The sequence below is a fragment of the Pelecanus crispus genome, chromosome Z (genome assembly GCF_030463565.1).
Source record: "Pelecanus crispus isolate bPelCri1 chromosome Z, bPelCri1.pri, whole genome shotgun sequence".
Classification (NCBI taxonomy): Eukaryota; Metazoa; Chordata; class Aves; order Pelecaniformes; family Pelecanidae; genus Pelecanus; species Pelecanus crispus.
Window position 1 is genome coordinate 52,892,403 of NC_134676.1, and position 18,205 is coordinate 52,910,607.

The 18,205-nt window shown below is 37.4% G+C and overlaps 1 protein-coding gene across 2 annotated transcripts in view; it reads right to left on the reverse strand.

Annotated features, from left to right (window-relative positions):
* MEGF10 (multiple EGF like domains 10) overlaps positions 1–18,205 on the reverse strand; it is a 77,663-nt gene that overhangs the window by 50,040 nt on the left and 9,418 nt on the right. For both annotated transcript variants that reach the window (XM_075726038.1, XM_075726037.1), the window contains exon 4: positions 13,040–13,132. In XM_075726038.1, the coding sequence (XP_075582153.1) occupies positions 13,040–13,132 (93 nt within the window). The remainder of the gene's footprint in view (positions 1–13,039; positions 13,133–18,205) is intronic.

Below are 18,205 nucleotides of genomic sequence, written 5' to 3' on the forward strand. Positions count from 1 at the left end.
CTTTTACACAAGGTCTGTCAGCAGCCTAGCATCTACCTGTAAGTTATGAGCAGAACTGTGAAGAAACTTGCAGGATTAATGGGAATAAATAATAATTTTGAATGAGATGGATAAATCACATTATTTTACTTCTATGTCTTCTGACTGATAATCAATAATGTTCCCCATAAGAATTAAAGTGATTGGTCAGAAATTGATGTTCAGTTTACAATTAAAAAAGAAGAGGGCAAAGGGTAGAAATGTTTCCTGTGGTGAGGTTTGTTTATTTTTAATTAGTTTTGGAGGCTAAATTTACCAACTATTACATCAGACTATTTCTGCTGCTTCCTAGTATTCAGACACTAAGATAGCTGGGCTGGAAATCACACAGCTGCTAATCTGGTGGAATGGGATAGTCTTTGAGTTAATGACTATCATCAGGTTACAGACTGTCAGCTGGAGTTTAATCAGAATAGCTGCTCTGACTGTCCTGACTGCACCAAGGTCACAGGCACACACACATTTGCAAACACTGCATGCACGCACACGCAAAGTGTCAGCTACTGGCTTCTGAACGGATTTGGAATTGCAAATCATCTGTTGCAGCACATAGGGTATATGTGAAAGCGAAGCAAAGTATAGAGACAAAAGCCCCATGTTCAGAGTGGTTTCACCACAAGGACGACGCATCTCAGCCCCAATAACTCCTGGAAACAGTCTGAATCCTGCAGAAATGCAAAACCCAATCAGTAAACCAGGGTTAATTTTCTGTATTGATCATACAGAACTAGCCTAAGGCTGCTCTGTCTGATGCAGAGCAACTTCCTTAAAAAAGTTGTTCTCCTTCCCCTTTTCACATATGTTATATTCACCCTCAAGTTTTTATGTTTTAAACAGAAGAACCAGCTAGCTGTACTGCTCCTTATCAGCTTTCACAGTAGACTCACAGGGTCCTTTCTGTCTTCACCTTATGCTGTCAGGGAAAAAAATAAGATCAAAGTAAATGTTTAACAAACACCATGGTATTAATGCCACGCCTTGTTGTCATTTTTCTTTTTATACATTCTGTTCATCTGGGAATATCTTTTTTGTCACCGCAGTATGTGCCGTGCACATCACACAATGCTACAAATACAGGACAGAAAACTTTTCTCTCAAAAGGCCACTCAATGAAAGCAAAAGTTTGACTTTGGGAAGAAGGGCACTGCATTGTATAAACCCTCATTTAAAATGAGCAAGTATGGTATGAAAATCTAAGACAATACAGGTCTACCATCATAAAGAAATGCTCGCTGAAACTGAGTGCTGAACAACAACTTTAGAAACATAGAGAAGCTCAAGGATTCAGTGGTGAAAAAATCACCTTCAGGAAGAAACTGAAATCTGTGATGCAAATTGCTATCATTTGGGGGCCTTTTGTAGCATCTTTGAAGATTTAAAGTTCTGTATTGCCTAGTATAATAACTTTAATGTACATTGTTATTATGCTGGGCTAGATGTGGTTTTATGCACATCGTTCCTGTGAGCAGTGGTGATTTGCAAATTGGGATGGAAGGAGCCCTGATGTTTTATAGTGCAAGTTATGAATTTTTATAATAATCTGAAGCACATTTGAAGAATATTATTGGTCCTTATAAACAAAGACATTTTTAACTAAATGTGGTCACATACTCGTAATGGTTTTTTCTGCTTTTTTTTTTCATTGATTTCATTAGAAGGCAAGAAAAAGAAAAGTGCAAATGAGTCAGAGTTTATTCCTGACAAACCCACCTTGATCACATACAGTTCTGTACTTCTCTAAAGAATGCCCTATAATGAGAACAAAATAAGGCTATCAAATCAAGTCAAAGAACATTTCAGAAGAAAAACCTCCTTAGGAACTCTGACTTGCAACTATCTTTTAAGTATGCTACACTTTCCTTTATAACGTGATATTCAAGCCACCCAATGTTTATTGCAATGCTTTCAAGATCTTCTCTTTTTGTCTTTCTTTTCTGCTAATGGAGAGGTGAAAGTGAAGAATCACAGCAAAACTAAGATTTACTTCTCTTGCTATCATTTCTTTGTAGCTGTCTTATATGTAGCATCAAGACAACAAAATGAGATTTTGCTCTGGCTTACACATCTTCCTGCAACACACACTGCTGTGTGTTTCTGGAAATATGTTTGGTTGTCACCAAACCAAAGGAGATTCTTACGGCAGCATTAGGCTTGTGTATTTTTATGGTCTTTTAAAACAACTGAAAACAAAACTCCCTACCACAGACAGCAGAAACAGAGTGAATGCTCCCTCACTTGGAATGCAATATTGTGAAGTACAAATTTAAAATAAGCAAACAGTAGCAAATATGCAGAATTCCTCTCTCTCTCCCCCCTCAAAACTCCAACATAATTTCTTCAGATAGGTTCAAGGAGCCACATCCTTTAGTAACTGAAAGTTGATTTTCCTTGCTGCAGCATGTAAAACAAACTGAAGCTGCCCGTAACTTCAATGTCATGGTTGACTGACTTTTCTTCCTTTCTAGGTTGTCACAACAAGGACAAGTCTAAATCTTTATGCCTTCCTTTGCATCCCTCCTTTGACTCTCAGATCTCTATTGCCTTGTCCTTACTTTCATGGCCTTTATGGTCTATCCCACATCTACCGTTTCTCATCCAGCATCCAAACATCAAGCCCCACATTTACATTGCCCATGACATTAGCCCCTTTGTTGCATTTTCAGACTATCGTCTTCCTCATTTCTCCTCAAGTTGCCTCTACAACTTGGCACAGCTCTCCATACCCCAAGCCATAAAACTGCCATGATGTCCTCCTCCACGTCCCTACCTCATAACTCCTCCTTCCTGTGAAGTCCACAAAAAGTTGACATGGCAAGTGTGTCAAAACCACTACCTGCCACAGCCATTTATCAGTGTTTGCTTCCTTCCTCATCTCCTACATGGTTCCAGCTTTATCTCTTTTCTTGTCCTTCAACCACAGGTTCTCTGGGGCAGAGGCAACTTTCTGTTCTGTATTTTTACTTGCAGAAGGAGCCCACAAATTTGCAGCAGACGCAGCCATGAGGTCCACCAAGGAGCAAGAATGACCATCACCTACAACTAAAAGTAGACCAACTGTAACATGCCCTGTTTAAAAACTATTCCAGTCTTTTGGAGCAGAGGATATAAACAAGAAAAGAGTAATATTTCTAGGAGGGCCCACAAGTGACTTGCACTATCAGGGAATAATCACCACTAACAGCCAAGGTTAGCCAGTGTAAGTAAAAGAGGCCAATACTGAGCAAACTTTAATTTATCCAAAGGAGTAGCTGCTGACAATCTTGTTATCATAAATTGCCCTAAGGCTGTCCAGAGTTTAGCTTCTGGAAGAATGACTCTTCCCTCTTGTTCCAAAAGCAAGAAACATGCTTGTCTTAACATAAACATACATTAATGGAACTAATACTTTAGGTATCTAACAGGCAGTAAGTAGAATCTGATGAATCTCAGTAAGAATTTCAAAACAAAACAGAATAACTTTTTATGAAGGCAGCATTCATAGGTGAGAGGAGCAAGCTACTCACCTCAACTCTTTCTCTGATGACCTCAGTAAGGAAACACACCCAGGACAAGTCCTTGTTTTTCTCCATCAACAATGGATGCCCATCTAACTTTCAAGTGTCAACAGAAGGGAAATTTAATTCTAATTCATGTGTTAGCTAGTCTTGTATTTTGCATATCTGAAAATGTGTTTACTGTTTTGCCCAAAGAGAGTGCCATAATTACAATATGACCCACTTGAAAAGACATGGCATACACCACACTCCAGATTAAAAATTTTGTCAGAAAACTGGACTGATGTCCTTCTTGACAGGAAAGAAGGTATTTCACACACCATGACAACAGTCAAATAGGTCATATATTACATTAAGGTATCATGTATGTTCAGTCTATCCAAAATTAAACTTGGATAATACTTTATGGATCCTCAATTACTCTTAGCTGATAAGGACATAAAAAGGCACAGCCAGATAGATGCTACTCTTATTCTCTCTCTTGTATCTTTATTTCTGAGTGTGTCTGTGTTCAGAACAACATTAATTGATTCACTAAGCAAAAATGATGACAAAAATATGAATGTTGTCACCAATCTAAATCCACATCATGCTTATTGGAAAGTTTAGAGAGTGTTCTTGAAACTACTCTCTGCTATTATGGTTAGCTGCAGATCTAAATTGATGGCATTCGTTTCCCTTAGGATATTCCTGCAGGATAGGAAACAGATAATAATTCTCCCAGCTAGAATTTAAACCAAATAGAAGTAAATTCCTGCTGATTCTGAAAGCTATAAATACTCAAGTGTGTTCAAAATTGGACAAGATGCCTTAAGCCCCTAGTGATGTCAACTTGTATGTCACTATGTGTATATCTTGATTGCAAGACAGCAAATGTGGAACATGGCAAACAGAAATTTCAGAGATGAGTCAAAAAAGCCAGAAAACAAAGCTAGCTATTCTGAAAAGTAGAATAAAAACATACCTTAGAAAATCTTCAAAGTCTTATTTAATAAAAACATGAGAATATTCTCCATATATTTTTTATATGCTCTGTTCTAGTCATCTCAGGGTGTTATGAAAATATATGCACAAGCCTATCAGAAAATATATCTTTTTCCTTTAGAGAATCACTCATAATAATTCTAAAATATCAATGTCTTTTAGAGTAAAAGAGTTATTTTACCTACACCCCGGACACAGAAATGCATAGCTGTGTTTTTTTTCAGAACATACTTTCTATTAAATCTGGATTTTCTTTGAGTCTTTTGTTTCTATCTGATTTTATTTGTCATATGGTAGGCTTTTTACCCTGTGGCATATTTTTCATTCTTACTTTTTGTTTTGTATACAAGAAAGGACTTTTATTCAAAATGCTAAGCTTTAATTTAATTTAGGGATTTTTCTTTTTCACTTTGTAAAAGCCTTTTGATCCGTGAAGTGGAAGAACAATGAAAATGTGTTTTTCAGATCCTACAAAAGACTGGAACTATATGCCTTTCACATGCCATAAATTTCAGAAGACTCTTTAAAGTGCCTTGGACATCAGAACACAAGGTTGGAGAATTGCTAAGGAAAACACACACAGACGGCTCTTGGTGTTCATTTCATCCTGCTACAGAGATAAAACCTGTTAAAAATAATCATTGTTATAGGAAAAGTTACAAAATCATGAGAATCTGACTGTACTGTATAAAATGCACTATTGTCCATGATCCCGATTTTGCACAGATGTCCTTGTATGACCATAAATTAGCCTTTTTCCTTTTCTGCAATGACTTGAAGGTCATCTTAATTTTTAAATTAGCAACAAATGTTATCCTTCACATCCATGAATACCTGCTAAGTGAGCTACTGACAATACACAAGTCTGCCAATATATAAGGCAGATTGAAATTAAACCAATGCTAAAAATACTTTTGCACTGTTACTAGAAAAAAAAGATTTACACAGGTATTATTCAAGAAATCAACTGAGGTAAACACCACAAATATACAGAGGTTACAAAATGGTGAAAAGCGGAAACGACAAGCATCCCTGATCCACAAAATGTTTACAAAGCAATAAAATTATCACCATTTACTGCAATGCCTTCCTTCAGTAAATCTCAACATATGTAAATTTAATAACTCAGTTTTGTAGAAAATATATTTTTGTTTCTGCTTTTACTTAAAGATTGGAACTGTAATTCAGCAAAATGCTGAAGCACATCCATAAATTCTATCAATTTCCCCAGAACTGCAAAATCAAAATGCTTTATAGAACAGAAATTATATTAAACATAAGACTAATATAATTTCAAATACATAATTTTACTGAACTCTAGAAAAGCACATTTTTATACCACCTACCATAGTGACACTGTAGTGACTCTGTCAACAATGAAGATGATGGCAACTTCCATTAATACCTATTTTCCCTGTTTACACCTGATCTAACTTGCTGGTGGGTTAGTTTCTCAACCCAAAGATATTCAACCTTGTTAGAAGAGAAAATAAAGAGTTCAGCTGGCAAAACTGAAGAGAAGTCAGTTATGGGAATTACAGAAGTAATAATTACAGAAGAACTAAGGGTAGTGAAGAGTATGGGGAAGACTCATGTAATAAGAAAAGGTTAAATTTAAGACTGGATATAAGGAAGAAATTTTTTACAGTGAGGGTGGTGAGGCACTGGCACAGGTTGCCCAGAGAGGTGGTCGAGGCCCCATCCCGGGAAACATTCAAGGTCAGGTTGGATGGGGCTCTGAGCACCCTGCTCTAGTTAAAGCTGTCCCTGCTCACGGCAGGGGGGTTGGGCTGGGTGACCTCTAAAGGTCCCTTCCAACCCAAAGCATTCTATGATTCTATGATTCTAAGACTGTTTATGACCTGCTGTCACTTTTGCTAACAGGATGCATTTGCGCATGTGGCTGTTTGTGAGCCGGGGTGGGGGTCAGTTCTGCATTACTTGAATGAGCTATTTCTCTGTTTTCCATAAAAGCAAATAGGTCTGTCAGGATACTCTGAAGTTTCACTTGTGTGCTTAGCAATTTCTCAGTTCTGGGAATCAAGCCTTTATGGTGAAAGCATGTGGTTAAAACCAGAACCTATTTCTACAGCCTGTTGAATGGCTTGGAAAACTTAAGGATGAGCTAGCTCTCTAAGCGTATCTTGCAAGCTCTGTTAGTCAAAATGCTTTCAACAAACAAAAAGGAAAGCAATGCTTTGGTCAAAGAAGCTGAATTCAAGATTCACAAGCTGTGCCGTCAGAGAGTACAAGATGCTCCCAGGCATCTTGCCTGGTACCCGCACCAAGGGGGCTGTTTCACTTGGCGTGCAAGCGTGTCTGTGGAAAACAGTCACACATCCACCTCTGCAGGGTTAATCAAAATTATAAGCTCCACTGAGAAACTGGCAGTGCTTGTAACTCACGTGAGTGTCTCACACAAGCTATGCCAAGGGATCCAGTTTCTGCCATATTCTGCATCTGCCAAGTCCCATAAAGAAAACAGTGAGATTTTCATGGAATTTGCGAACTTGACGAACACCCATGACAGTAAAGGAAATCTGACAGTAGCAGAGCTACTGTACCTTAAAAGTTTCCTTAACAAGTGCATTTAAAGGTAAAAAGATGTTTTTCTGATATGCCAGCTTTGAATGCTCAGCTTAATGTATTAAGGAAAAAGCCAGTTCTCTTCTCATGCTTTATAAAACCCTGGAGCCAAATTGTGCCTTAGAGCCACTTGTTCTACCCCCATGCCCTCAGACTATAGTCCCAATGAAATTGTATTAATTACCAACAGAATCAAATTACAAATTAAAATCCAGTGATTCAAACAAGTCTCAGATACAATAAAAATAGAAGAAGCCTATTCACTGCTCCACAAACAATCCTAACATACTTGTCACAAACCAAAACCATGACATTCCCTTTTTGCTTTACTACTCAGCCAGCTGGAGGATCACAAAGGCTATAATCTTTGCAGATGAGTCAGTGTAATATTGATTTTGGCCTTTTGCCTCTGCTCCAGCTTATTCAGAAAGTGTCCTATTGATTTTGAAGGAATTATTTGTGGACTACTAGGCATGAGAAGAAAAACAAAGTGAACGTCCTGATTGCTTAGTGGGGCTCCATGTTAGGCTGCATGTGTATCTATCTTGCATTCAAAGATGCACACATTCAAAACTGACAATCAGGTCCATATATTATGTATTACAGCAAACACTGTTGCAAGAGTGTGAGCAGAAAACAGGCAGAAAACATAATCTACAAATGTAAAACATGGATTGATCATCTCTATACATCTAGACAGCCAACTATCGCTATGTGTTGCAACTTTTACAGAAGACTGCTTTATACACAACCTGTAGTCAAAAATGCTCTTATAACATGTAACAATCCAATCTGACACATGCAAGTTAAAAATTTGATATAAACAATCATCCAGTTTGGGAGGATAAGGTTGTGTTGGTTTGTCTTTTTTTCAATAAAATCTATTTGTTTACATTTTTAATCTACAAACATACCTACCCTTTGTTTCTAAATTTTGTCCTTGACCCCAGCCCAGAACCGATCAACTTATACTCCTGAAGTTCACAAACGTATCTTCAAAGGGGTGCTGACAGCGCACTGGTTGTGCTGATTCACTTGCTCCAAGGCATAGGTTCAACGTGTCTTCTGTCCACTTGTTTGTCACTGACCTGACTACTGTGTTTGGTCAATAAATCTTTATTAGAATAACTTGTTTCACGTGACCATCATCTCTCTCCCTAGAATGGAAGTGTTCTGCAAATGACTGATCTCTCAATCCAAGCAGTATTTCTTTTCAGATATAGGTGCGTTATCATCTCCTTCATCACCTCCCCATGAAATTCACTGCAGTCAAACACTGCCTAATACAGTATATTTCCTTTAACTAAAAAGAAAAGGCCTGAAGAAAAAAATACATGACATATAGGAAATGTTCCCCAAGGAGATATTATTTAATTAGCCAAATTCCAAGACCACCACTCAGGTCTTACTCACAAAAGAATACATCCAATGCTATTTTCCTCTCAGGTGGGATGTAAGGTTTTCAGAAATGCAGAGGATGCGATGAAGAGGAGAGTTATGGGTTGGGCTAGAATTAAGGGCTGAAAGGGGACAGCCTCAGTAGTCTGGTCAAATCTTTATCCCTCTTCTCTCTAAACTGAAAGCACCCACTGACCTAGGCTATTAGGAATTGGATAAGACTTGTCACAAAAAGGAAGTAGTGGTTGCTACAAAAGGAAATGGGAGTCTCCCAAAAAGTTCAGTCCCTAGAAAGGTTATTAGACCATAGCACACAGTGGTGTGCAAAGACTGGGGAGGAAGCTTGCTGATTCAGCTTTTACTGCACAATGCGTGAATTTAGTCCATGCAACCACTATGTCATTTTTGGAGAGAACATTACAGCATTTAGAAAGCACTTGTCTGCAATTATCACCCAGACAGCCACTGTCACATAGAAGCCGTGGCATATGGTTTAAAAATTTATTTTAAACACACTGGGTAAATACAACTGAGACACAACAGATAAAATCAAGCTAGGGATTGGCAGATGGACAGATGCTGCAATAGGACTAACCCTGTTCTCAGATACTTACAGATGAAATTCCTTTTTAAGGAGAGTAATCAATCCTAATACAGAAAGGACAGTATTTTGGAAGAAAAAGTTTAGTTCTGCAGATTTACAGTAAGTTTAGTGCTTAGGTAGAACGGTTGCTTCTGACAGGTTGGTGTCCATGAAAATGAACTGATTACTAGATCTGGAAGTTTGCCTAATATCTCACAATTTGAGAATAATCTCTCCCTTTCAGTCACAATATTTTATTTGGTCATCAGTAACCATCAAATCTCTGAGTGTCTGTCTTACAAAAATACTGGCCTGCTTTGTAATCACTGTTTCTTCTCCATTATTCAGTTACATAGTTACATAGTTAAAATGTTTATATTTGTCGTGGTTTAGCCCCAGCCAGCAACTAAGCACCACGCAGCCGCTCGCTCACTCCCCCTACCCTGATGGGATGGGGGAGAGAATTGGAGGAGTAAGAGTGAGAAACACTCCTGGGGTGAGATAAGAACAGTTTAATAATTGAAATAAAGTAAAATAGTAATGATAATAATAACAATACAATAATCATAATAATGATGATGGTAATAATAATAATAGTAATAATAATATACAAAGCAAGTGATGCACAATGCAATTGCTCACCACCCGCTGACCGATACCCAGACAGTTCCTGAGCAGCGATCGCTGCTCCCCGGCCAACTCCCCCCAGTTTCTATACTGAGCATGATGTCATATGGTATGGAACAGCCCTTTGGGCAGTTTGGATCAACTCTTCTGGCTGTGCCCCCTCCCAGCTTCTTGGGTACCTGGCAGAGCATGGGAAGCTGACAAGTCCTTGACTAGCATAAGCAGTACTTAGCAACAACTAAAACATCAGTGTGTTATCAGCATTCTTCTCCTACTAAATCCAAAACACTGCTTTATACACAACCTGTAGTCAAAAATGCTCTTATAACATGTAACAATCCAATCTGACACATGCAAGTTAAAAATTTGATATAAACGATCATCCAGTTTGGGAGGATGCCTGCTACTAGGAAGAAAATTAATTCTATTCCAGCTGAAACCAGGACAACATGATAGACATTATTACAGTATGGCAATTTGCATGTATTTTTCTTTTATGAATAATTTGCCATATCAACAAAATTATTATTAAATAAACCCGTCTTTTTATTTTATCTCACTGAACGTTCCTGTTACTAAAACTAATCAAGTTGGGGATCATGCAGAAAATAAAGTCAAAGGCAAAATATGAAAATCTCCTGCGTAGGGCAAGCAACAATAAAACAGTGCCAGAGAGCCAAAACCCTGTCACTTAACTGTCTTTCCAACACTAACCACTGCTCTGCAATTCAATTTGATCTGCACTGTAGTTCTCAGGCACACAGATAAGGAAATCATGCACAGCTAGCAACAAACAGCAGCACTCAAACTCAGAAGGACAATATGGTGAAAGCAACATCTTTCTTAAGTTTGTCTACATGGAATGGGATAGATTCCAAAACAAATGTCCCACAAAAACATCCTCTTCCTTAGCCTACCCCCGTTCTCCTAGGACTACACTAGCAATCCAAAACAAATTTCGGCAGTTGCAGTTAGCTCTAACATTACGCAGAAGCTTTTAGAGAATCGCCAACCTCTCCAGAGATCACACTGTTCAAAGGTACACGAACAAAGGCTCTTTCAGCTTTGGCCTGTTGTGCACGCACACCAGAAAGTATTTTTGCTATCAAGGCTGCTGTGACAAGCAATCAAAGGCAACCAACTGAGGAAGAAGCAGAGAAAAAGAGCTGCACTGTATTCAAAATGAATTATACCAGACAGGTAAGGGAAATGGACTCTAGAAAATCCTGTGAGAGGAAGGATTATTTCCAAAGACAGATTTAGAGGTTCCTGTCTCATCTAAAGTGCCCTTTCAGCAAGTTTTGAACTTGGAAATCTCAATAAATAATAGTATCTCCCCATTCTACGTTGTCTAGTGATACACGTTTCTTCTGCACGTTTGATTAGTTACAGAAAAGCTCGATACGTAAGGCTTTCAGAAAGAAAGATAACATTTTTTGACAATTTCTTTTGACAATTCAGCACACTAGATTTAAGATCAGTATTACAGTAACATTGCATTGCTAACTCTTTCAGTTGTATGCCTTACACAAAACTTGATGTTTCTTTAGAGCTATTTATGAAAAGAATCACATCATATATACAAAGTATATACAAAGATTATACAACAAATGTAATAATTTTTATATGGTTATATTCTTCCTTGTGTGATTTATTATTAACTATTTCTATTCACTCTCCCTCTCAAATTTCACAAAATGTGCTGCCTGAACAATAGATCAGTTCCACATGAATCATAGAATCGTTTAGGTCGGAAAAGACCTTTAAGATCATCCAGTCCAACCATTCACCTAACATTACCAAGTCCACCACTAAACCAGTTAAGGGTAGAGCAGTAATTTCATGTTTCCTGGCTTGGTGGCTGGATTATTTATAATGAAAGTAAAAAATGAAGAGTCATTATAGCACCTTGTCTGCAAAAAAAGAACATTTCCCTGGTTTTGTTAAGCAGAAAAAAAATATGGTAAAAATACAACTATATTATTTTTGTCCTGTTGATGATCTAGGTTTTTCACAGTTATTTTTATAGGAATCCCATACTAACTAAACTAGCAGCATCATATCATTGCAAGACACCAAGCTCTGGTTTATGAATTAGAATTTTATAGTCTATGAAATTTAAATTATAAACATATTTTTTTATTGTTGACTAAAATATGTTCCTTTTAAGTGGACAGTCACTAACGGGGACTTACTTTGAACTTGATTGTAATGAAGTATATGGTTGCAATGTTAGCCTAAACATTACACTTCCAAAGACTTTACAAAGGGGAACAGAGAGATGGAATAAATAACAAATTATAATGAATAAAAAAATAAAAAATTACTCTGACAAACTATTTCAGGCAAAGGGAAATAAAAATAACAACTCGTGGTCTGCACAAACGATTACGTTTGACAGAGGAAGGGACAGTGCACAAACATGCCAGCCCTGCAACTGAGGGGTTTCTGCTCTCTGTCCAGACCTTATTGCCTTATTGCAGCCTGCAGTGCCTGGTTTTACACTTAAAGAGTCTAGAAAACAGCGGTGACTAGAAAGGTCATGAACTCATATTATTTTACTACTCCACTTCATGTTTTTAACGTTTTGCTGTGTTCTTGCATCAAGCGTGTGATGGCCTTGATCTTCATAATTTCTTTATTAAGCGTGACCACCTGCTCGCTGGGTTGCATGTGACTGCACCCACACGCCAAACAGCAAAAGGTGCCAACCTGCCCCTGTCTCCTGCTGTGTGTGTCCTCAATACTCCTCTTGCGCTCCCCTCGCCTCCTGCACACACTCTCATGGCAAAAGGGAAGGAGAAGGAAGCTGGAGAAACACGACTAGTAAGTAAGAGTAAAATGGAAAGAGACTGAGCAGACAGGGACCAACTAATAATGCAAGAGGGGAACACAGTGAAGGGAAAGAAGGACAAGTTAGTGGCAGAGTGAAAAAGGAGGATAGGGTTGTGAGGAAGGCTTTGCTCATAGCTTTTAAACATGACCTGGCACCATCATTCTTTACGCATTAGGAAAATAAAAAATTAGAGATTTTCTTACAGTTAAAAAAGTAGATTTTTTTAATCTACTTTACCCCATATACTGAGTTCTGTATTATCTGGCACGTTTCTTGGCACAAAATAGTTCATGACATTTAGTGGTACTACAGGGTAACATTGTTTGCAAGTAAATGAAGAAAAATCAGGTCACGCAGAGTAATCTGATAACTCAGAACAACCCCCTGACCAGAAAGCAGGAGCCCAAGCACAGGATCAATGATAATCTGCCCAAAAGAGAGGACAACACCATGGAAAGAGCACGAGACAGGCAGAAGCAGGTGAAAACTCACCACTGGAGCAGTTGGGTCCTCCCCAGCCAGGCTCACACTGACAGGTGTTCGGAGCAATACAACGACCGTGGACACATTTATCAGCACAATGAGCTGTCAGAGAAGGAAATAAAAACAAGAATTAAAGACAAACTCCTAGCACTAGGAAAAATATTCTAAACTTATTCCTAATCCAGATCTTTCATCTCTCAAATATCTTTTAAAAGCAAAATAAACCTTAGTATGTTACTGTTTGATGGCATCTCTTCAAAACAAATTTTCTTACTTCATTCTATTTCTCCTAAGTTTGAAGGCACCAACTAAAACCATGTTGGTGCTACTCAAATACTTTTGCATTTAACAAAGAGAAAATTGTCCACACCTAATGAAAAAAGAGTCATAGTATGACATAGGTTGGAAACCCATCTAAATATGGTCCTGGGCAAGAGGCTTTAGGTGGCCTTGCCTGAGCAGGGAAGTTGGACAACATGACTTCCACAGGTACCTTCCAACCTCAACCATCCTGTGATTCTCTGAAACAAATTCATGCCAAGAAAAAGATGGGAACTTCTGCATGCATAGAAAGAGGGATTTTCTTGCAACAGAATGGATAAAATACAATTTGCCACACATCAATATTTTAATATTGATTTTTATGAATGGTTGCACAGTTCAAATGAAGCACAACAAAACAGTGATGATGATTAAGATAAGGCACAAGATACAAACCCTATGAATCACTGCAACCTTTATTCTAAGTGCTAAGCAGAGATGCTTGAAATTTTTCTTTATAATTATTTTTTTATGATTTGCAAGCATGAGTTTCTACAATTAAGGCTTACTTTGAAATAGAGCTTTTATTTGAAACTTTTAAGAAAAACTTGAAATGGCTTCAATATCCAGCACATCGATGTAACTGACTCGGAATACAATACAGAATATAAGAGGAAGAATCTACAACCAGCAACAGTTTGCTGGCATCATTTTCAACACGAAACACCCTCAACTTTCCAAAATATATACACTGTAATACTTTCATTCTAGTGTGAACAACAATAAAACTTAAAAAATGTGTACAGAATGAGAATTTTCTTTGTACCAACACTTCCAGAAAAACTACGACAGGAGTCTGACTGGTATACCAATGAATACAAGGTGAACTATAGGAAAAATACAAAGCTAGTGTTTACAAGATGTTTAATGAGACTACACGTGAATCATTTCAGTTCTGAATGGATTGAAAATGCTCTACAGTAATTATGAAAAATACTTGCACAGAGATCAATCACTTATTTTATTAAAATCTTTTATTATCTGGGATCCCAGCCATTAAGTGCGTATTTTTACAGCCTTTAATTTTCATTCTCAACTTTTATTTCTAATAAGCTACTATTCAGATGTGCATTAAAATTATCATCATTAGAAATCAACAGGGAGAATATGAATTTTTAAATGTTAGATGATACAAAATATTAATACAAAGCTACTTCATTGTTCTCTATTTATTTATTATGAAAAGAATGACTTTAAATAACACATAACAATTTTCCGTTAGTCTTATAACTAGACATGAATTACTTGTATCTTTGAAGATTCTTGCCTAGTAAGTGCTGCCTTGGGCACTGAAGCTCTCCCTAAACCAAATGTCTGAAAAATCTTACCAGTAAACCATAAGACACAGACAGTAGCTGTACATATACACATCTCTGCATGTGCACATGTATGAATAACTTAGTGAATACCAACATACTCAATCTGAATTCCTAAGCACTAAGGCTAAATACAATAAAATGACATTCCATCACATACTCTGTGAGACAGATGCAAAGAAATAAAAAAATCAAAATGTTGTAAGAAACTGGACCCAGAGAAAGGTACGGAAGAAGCTCTTTGAGCATCTCCTTGCACTGCCCCTCACGCCATGCAAAGGATATAGGTTGTTCCTATAAACCCTATGTCACAGCACATGCTAGGACACTGTGCCAATAATCATCAATTACTTCCAATAATAAAACAGAACTGTCCTAGAACAAATGTACAATAGATGAAACTTTGGGTCAGTGTTTACAATGCAGAGTCATCTTGCAAATTAGAGCTGTATTCTTTTCTTAGCCACAACAGCATAAATCAACAGCAGCTTCTCCTCAGCCACTGAAGTGGTGTTCCAGTTTTCCAGTACTAGAACATAAATCAAACACAAGTCTTCAAAACAGGCTATCAGTACTAAGTCTCTATAGAAGTTATCTATAGGTAACAATGTCGGGGGTTTTGACAGCCAAAACTCTGCTGACTCTAATGATGAAGAAATATGGGATAACTTCCTTCCACTGAAGGAAGTTGTATAATATAAATTATGCTGCTTCCAAATAAATTCAATTAAGATCAATTAAAATTTTCTATATATACATATATATATGGCATACAAATACACAAATTTCTTTCTCCAAGAAGGGGTACATGTAATGCTTTACTTTGAAGAAGCTAAACTAAAGCCAAGAATGTTTCAAAAAATGTTCAAGATAGACAAAAGAATTAAAGATATCCAGTATTTCTTTTTTTTTTTTTTTAAGTTTCTTGATGTCTAAAAATATATCTGATCAAAGAATGATTTCTTTCTACACTTTGGATATACATAAAAACCTATTTTGTAACCAAAAGAAATTATTCTCCAGACACATTATGGGCTAACTGATTCCTGGCAACTGAATCCTAGTTAACATCCCTAAGAGGCATCATCTGTAAGAAAATTATTGCACCGAACATGGGGATAAGAGAATCAAAATTTACTACATGACCTACAAAAAAGTGTAAAGCGAGGACAACTTGAAAAGCACTAGAACAAGCTGAAAAGACATGAATGACAACAGGGGCAGAGAAAGTATTTTCTCTTGGTTTTCTATGGAATTGTTGGACGTGATACAAGAAAATACTTATGTGCAACAGCAGGTGAAAAACTTAACATGAAGTCTTTTGATACTGAGCGGTGTAAAGAAGCACCAAAAATTCACTGGCAGCAGTAAATTGCATAAGTCATATCTTCTTCTTTTGTAAGGGAAAAATCAGTTATCATACGAAAAGCAGCCTGAGCTTACTCTTGCGTACTTCCTTTTACGTCTTATTTCCCCTTTTCTCCTGTGTCTCATTGTTTTCTCCAAACTCTTCTCCAAAACCTTGCCTTGTCCAACTTACAGGTCTATTTCAGTGGATCATATCCTTTTGTTTTCTTAAAAAACAGGTGGATTTGCTCTTTCTGATTACAGAGTATCAGCCAGCTTGAAGCATCTATAAAGTACCTGCTGTTACCTGTGCAATTCCCTGCAGCAGCCCTTTCCACACCACGCCAGGAGCTGCCCCGTGCTCTGGACACCAGCCCACCGGGCTGCTTGAGCTCTGTTCCCACCTCAGTTGCGGGCACTGGTACTTCTGTAACCAGCTGAACAAACGTGCCCTGCTGAGGAAGCTCAGCAAAGTGAGTCAATGTGAAAAGACGTGTGTAGCCCACCCATGCCATCGACACCATTATTACAGCAAGCTGAAAGCGATGTGAGGCAAGGGCTTGGCCAAATTGCTTGCAGACATGCCTTAGCACCACAGCTTCAGGAAGGGAGTTCGTACCAGGGGGATTAAGCCAGTCACGCTAGAGGCATAGAACATATTATATGATTTGAGGTCAAGTTGCCACTTTCAAACACTGATCATATGTCTCATACCGATATCAATGACGAGAGGGAGACAGTGCTCCAGCTTGAGAGAACACTGCAATTCAAACACCTACTTATATGCTAATGGGCTCCAACATACCCCCTGCGGTGCAAATTGCAGATTTGCTCCTTCATTGCTACACCTACTTAAAGTATTACAGCTGAGTGGAGTAATTCCTGTGCCTCATACGACTTCCACTTCTACTTCTGAACTAGAGCATATATGAAGAGTGGAACATGGGAAGACTTGAAATTTCTGAATGGCATTTTATGAATCTGCTCTCTCTGATTAAGAAAGTGGCATGAAGTTATTTCATTATAAGTCACCACAGACGACATTTAGACAGCTGTGCATTGCATTATCTGATGTTAAAAGAAGATACAGAATTAATTACCAGTAATAAAATTTTAAAAAATACATTTTTATCTTTAATGAACGTTTATGCATGCATTTTAGGATCTGTTTCTTTTTCATTTTGAAAACCCAGATATAAATCAGTTAACATAAACAAAGCTTGAAATATTTTGGCTGTAATTATGCACATAAGTACATGACCAGCAGAATCAAATACGGTTCCGTAATTAGACTTCCACCTTTTAAACAAATCAATCACATCATCAAGTGAACAGATACCTGAAATCATACCTGATTTCATGATATTACATACCTGAAATCTATTATATAAAATTTGTATCAACTTTACAGAGAATTTGTGTTAGGAAGACTGGAGTAATAGTTGAACTGGACCTGCTTTTGGATTTTAAGTAGATCTCCATATTATTTCTTTCAGATACATGACTTCCAACAAAAGAACTCACAAGTACATGCCTGACTGCTTCGTGTTTAGCATTTCTGCTAATACCACTCTAGCCTGATCTGTATACCTACTCTTTGAAAAGAACAAATTGAAGAAATATATCCATTAAAAAAAAAAAAGCTTCTTTAGTTGTTAAAGTTCTCAAAGTTTTCTGAATTAAATTGAATGCACAAACCATGTTAGACTGGAAACAGAAAAAACCCTCTTCTACATATTCCATACGGTTTAACTTCAACTTCCTCAAGATTAATTAAAATAAGCTCCCTCAGCACTTATCATGCAAAATAAAATTCAAATATCTTTTAAACTACATTATAAATGTGCTTCTTCAAATAAATTCTTCAATTCCATACTGCATGCTAGCACATACCTTTTGGTTAATCCTTTTTTCGTATGCTTGATGACCAGTTGTTAAAGTGAGTAATATCCAGTTATGCATTAAGATAGATGGTCTATTTTCTATTTCATGTCTAGAGGAAATTCAACAGGCATAATTCTCCTTTAATGTTCTTAGAAATGTGCTACACTGTTCAGAAACTGTATGTGAAGTTAATGCTCAAGCTACCAAAATGCTACTAGGATCAATCTATCTTCTGCATATATGTCAATCTACAAGACAGCCACCAGAAGCCATCTTAAAGTCTTTGAATTCCTTCATTTCAGAAACA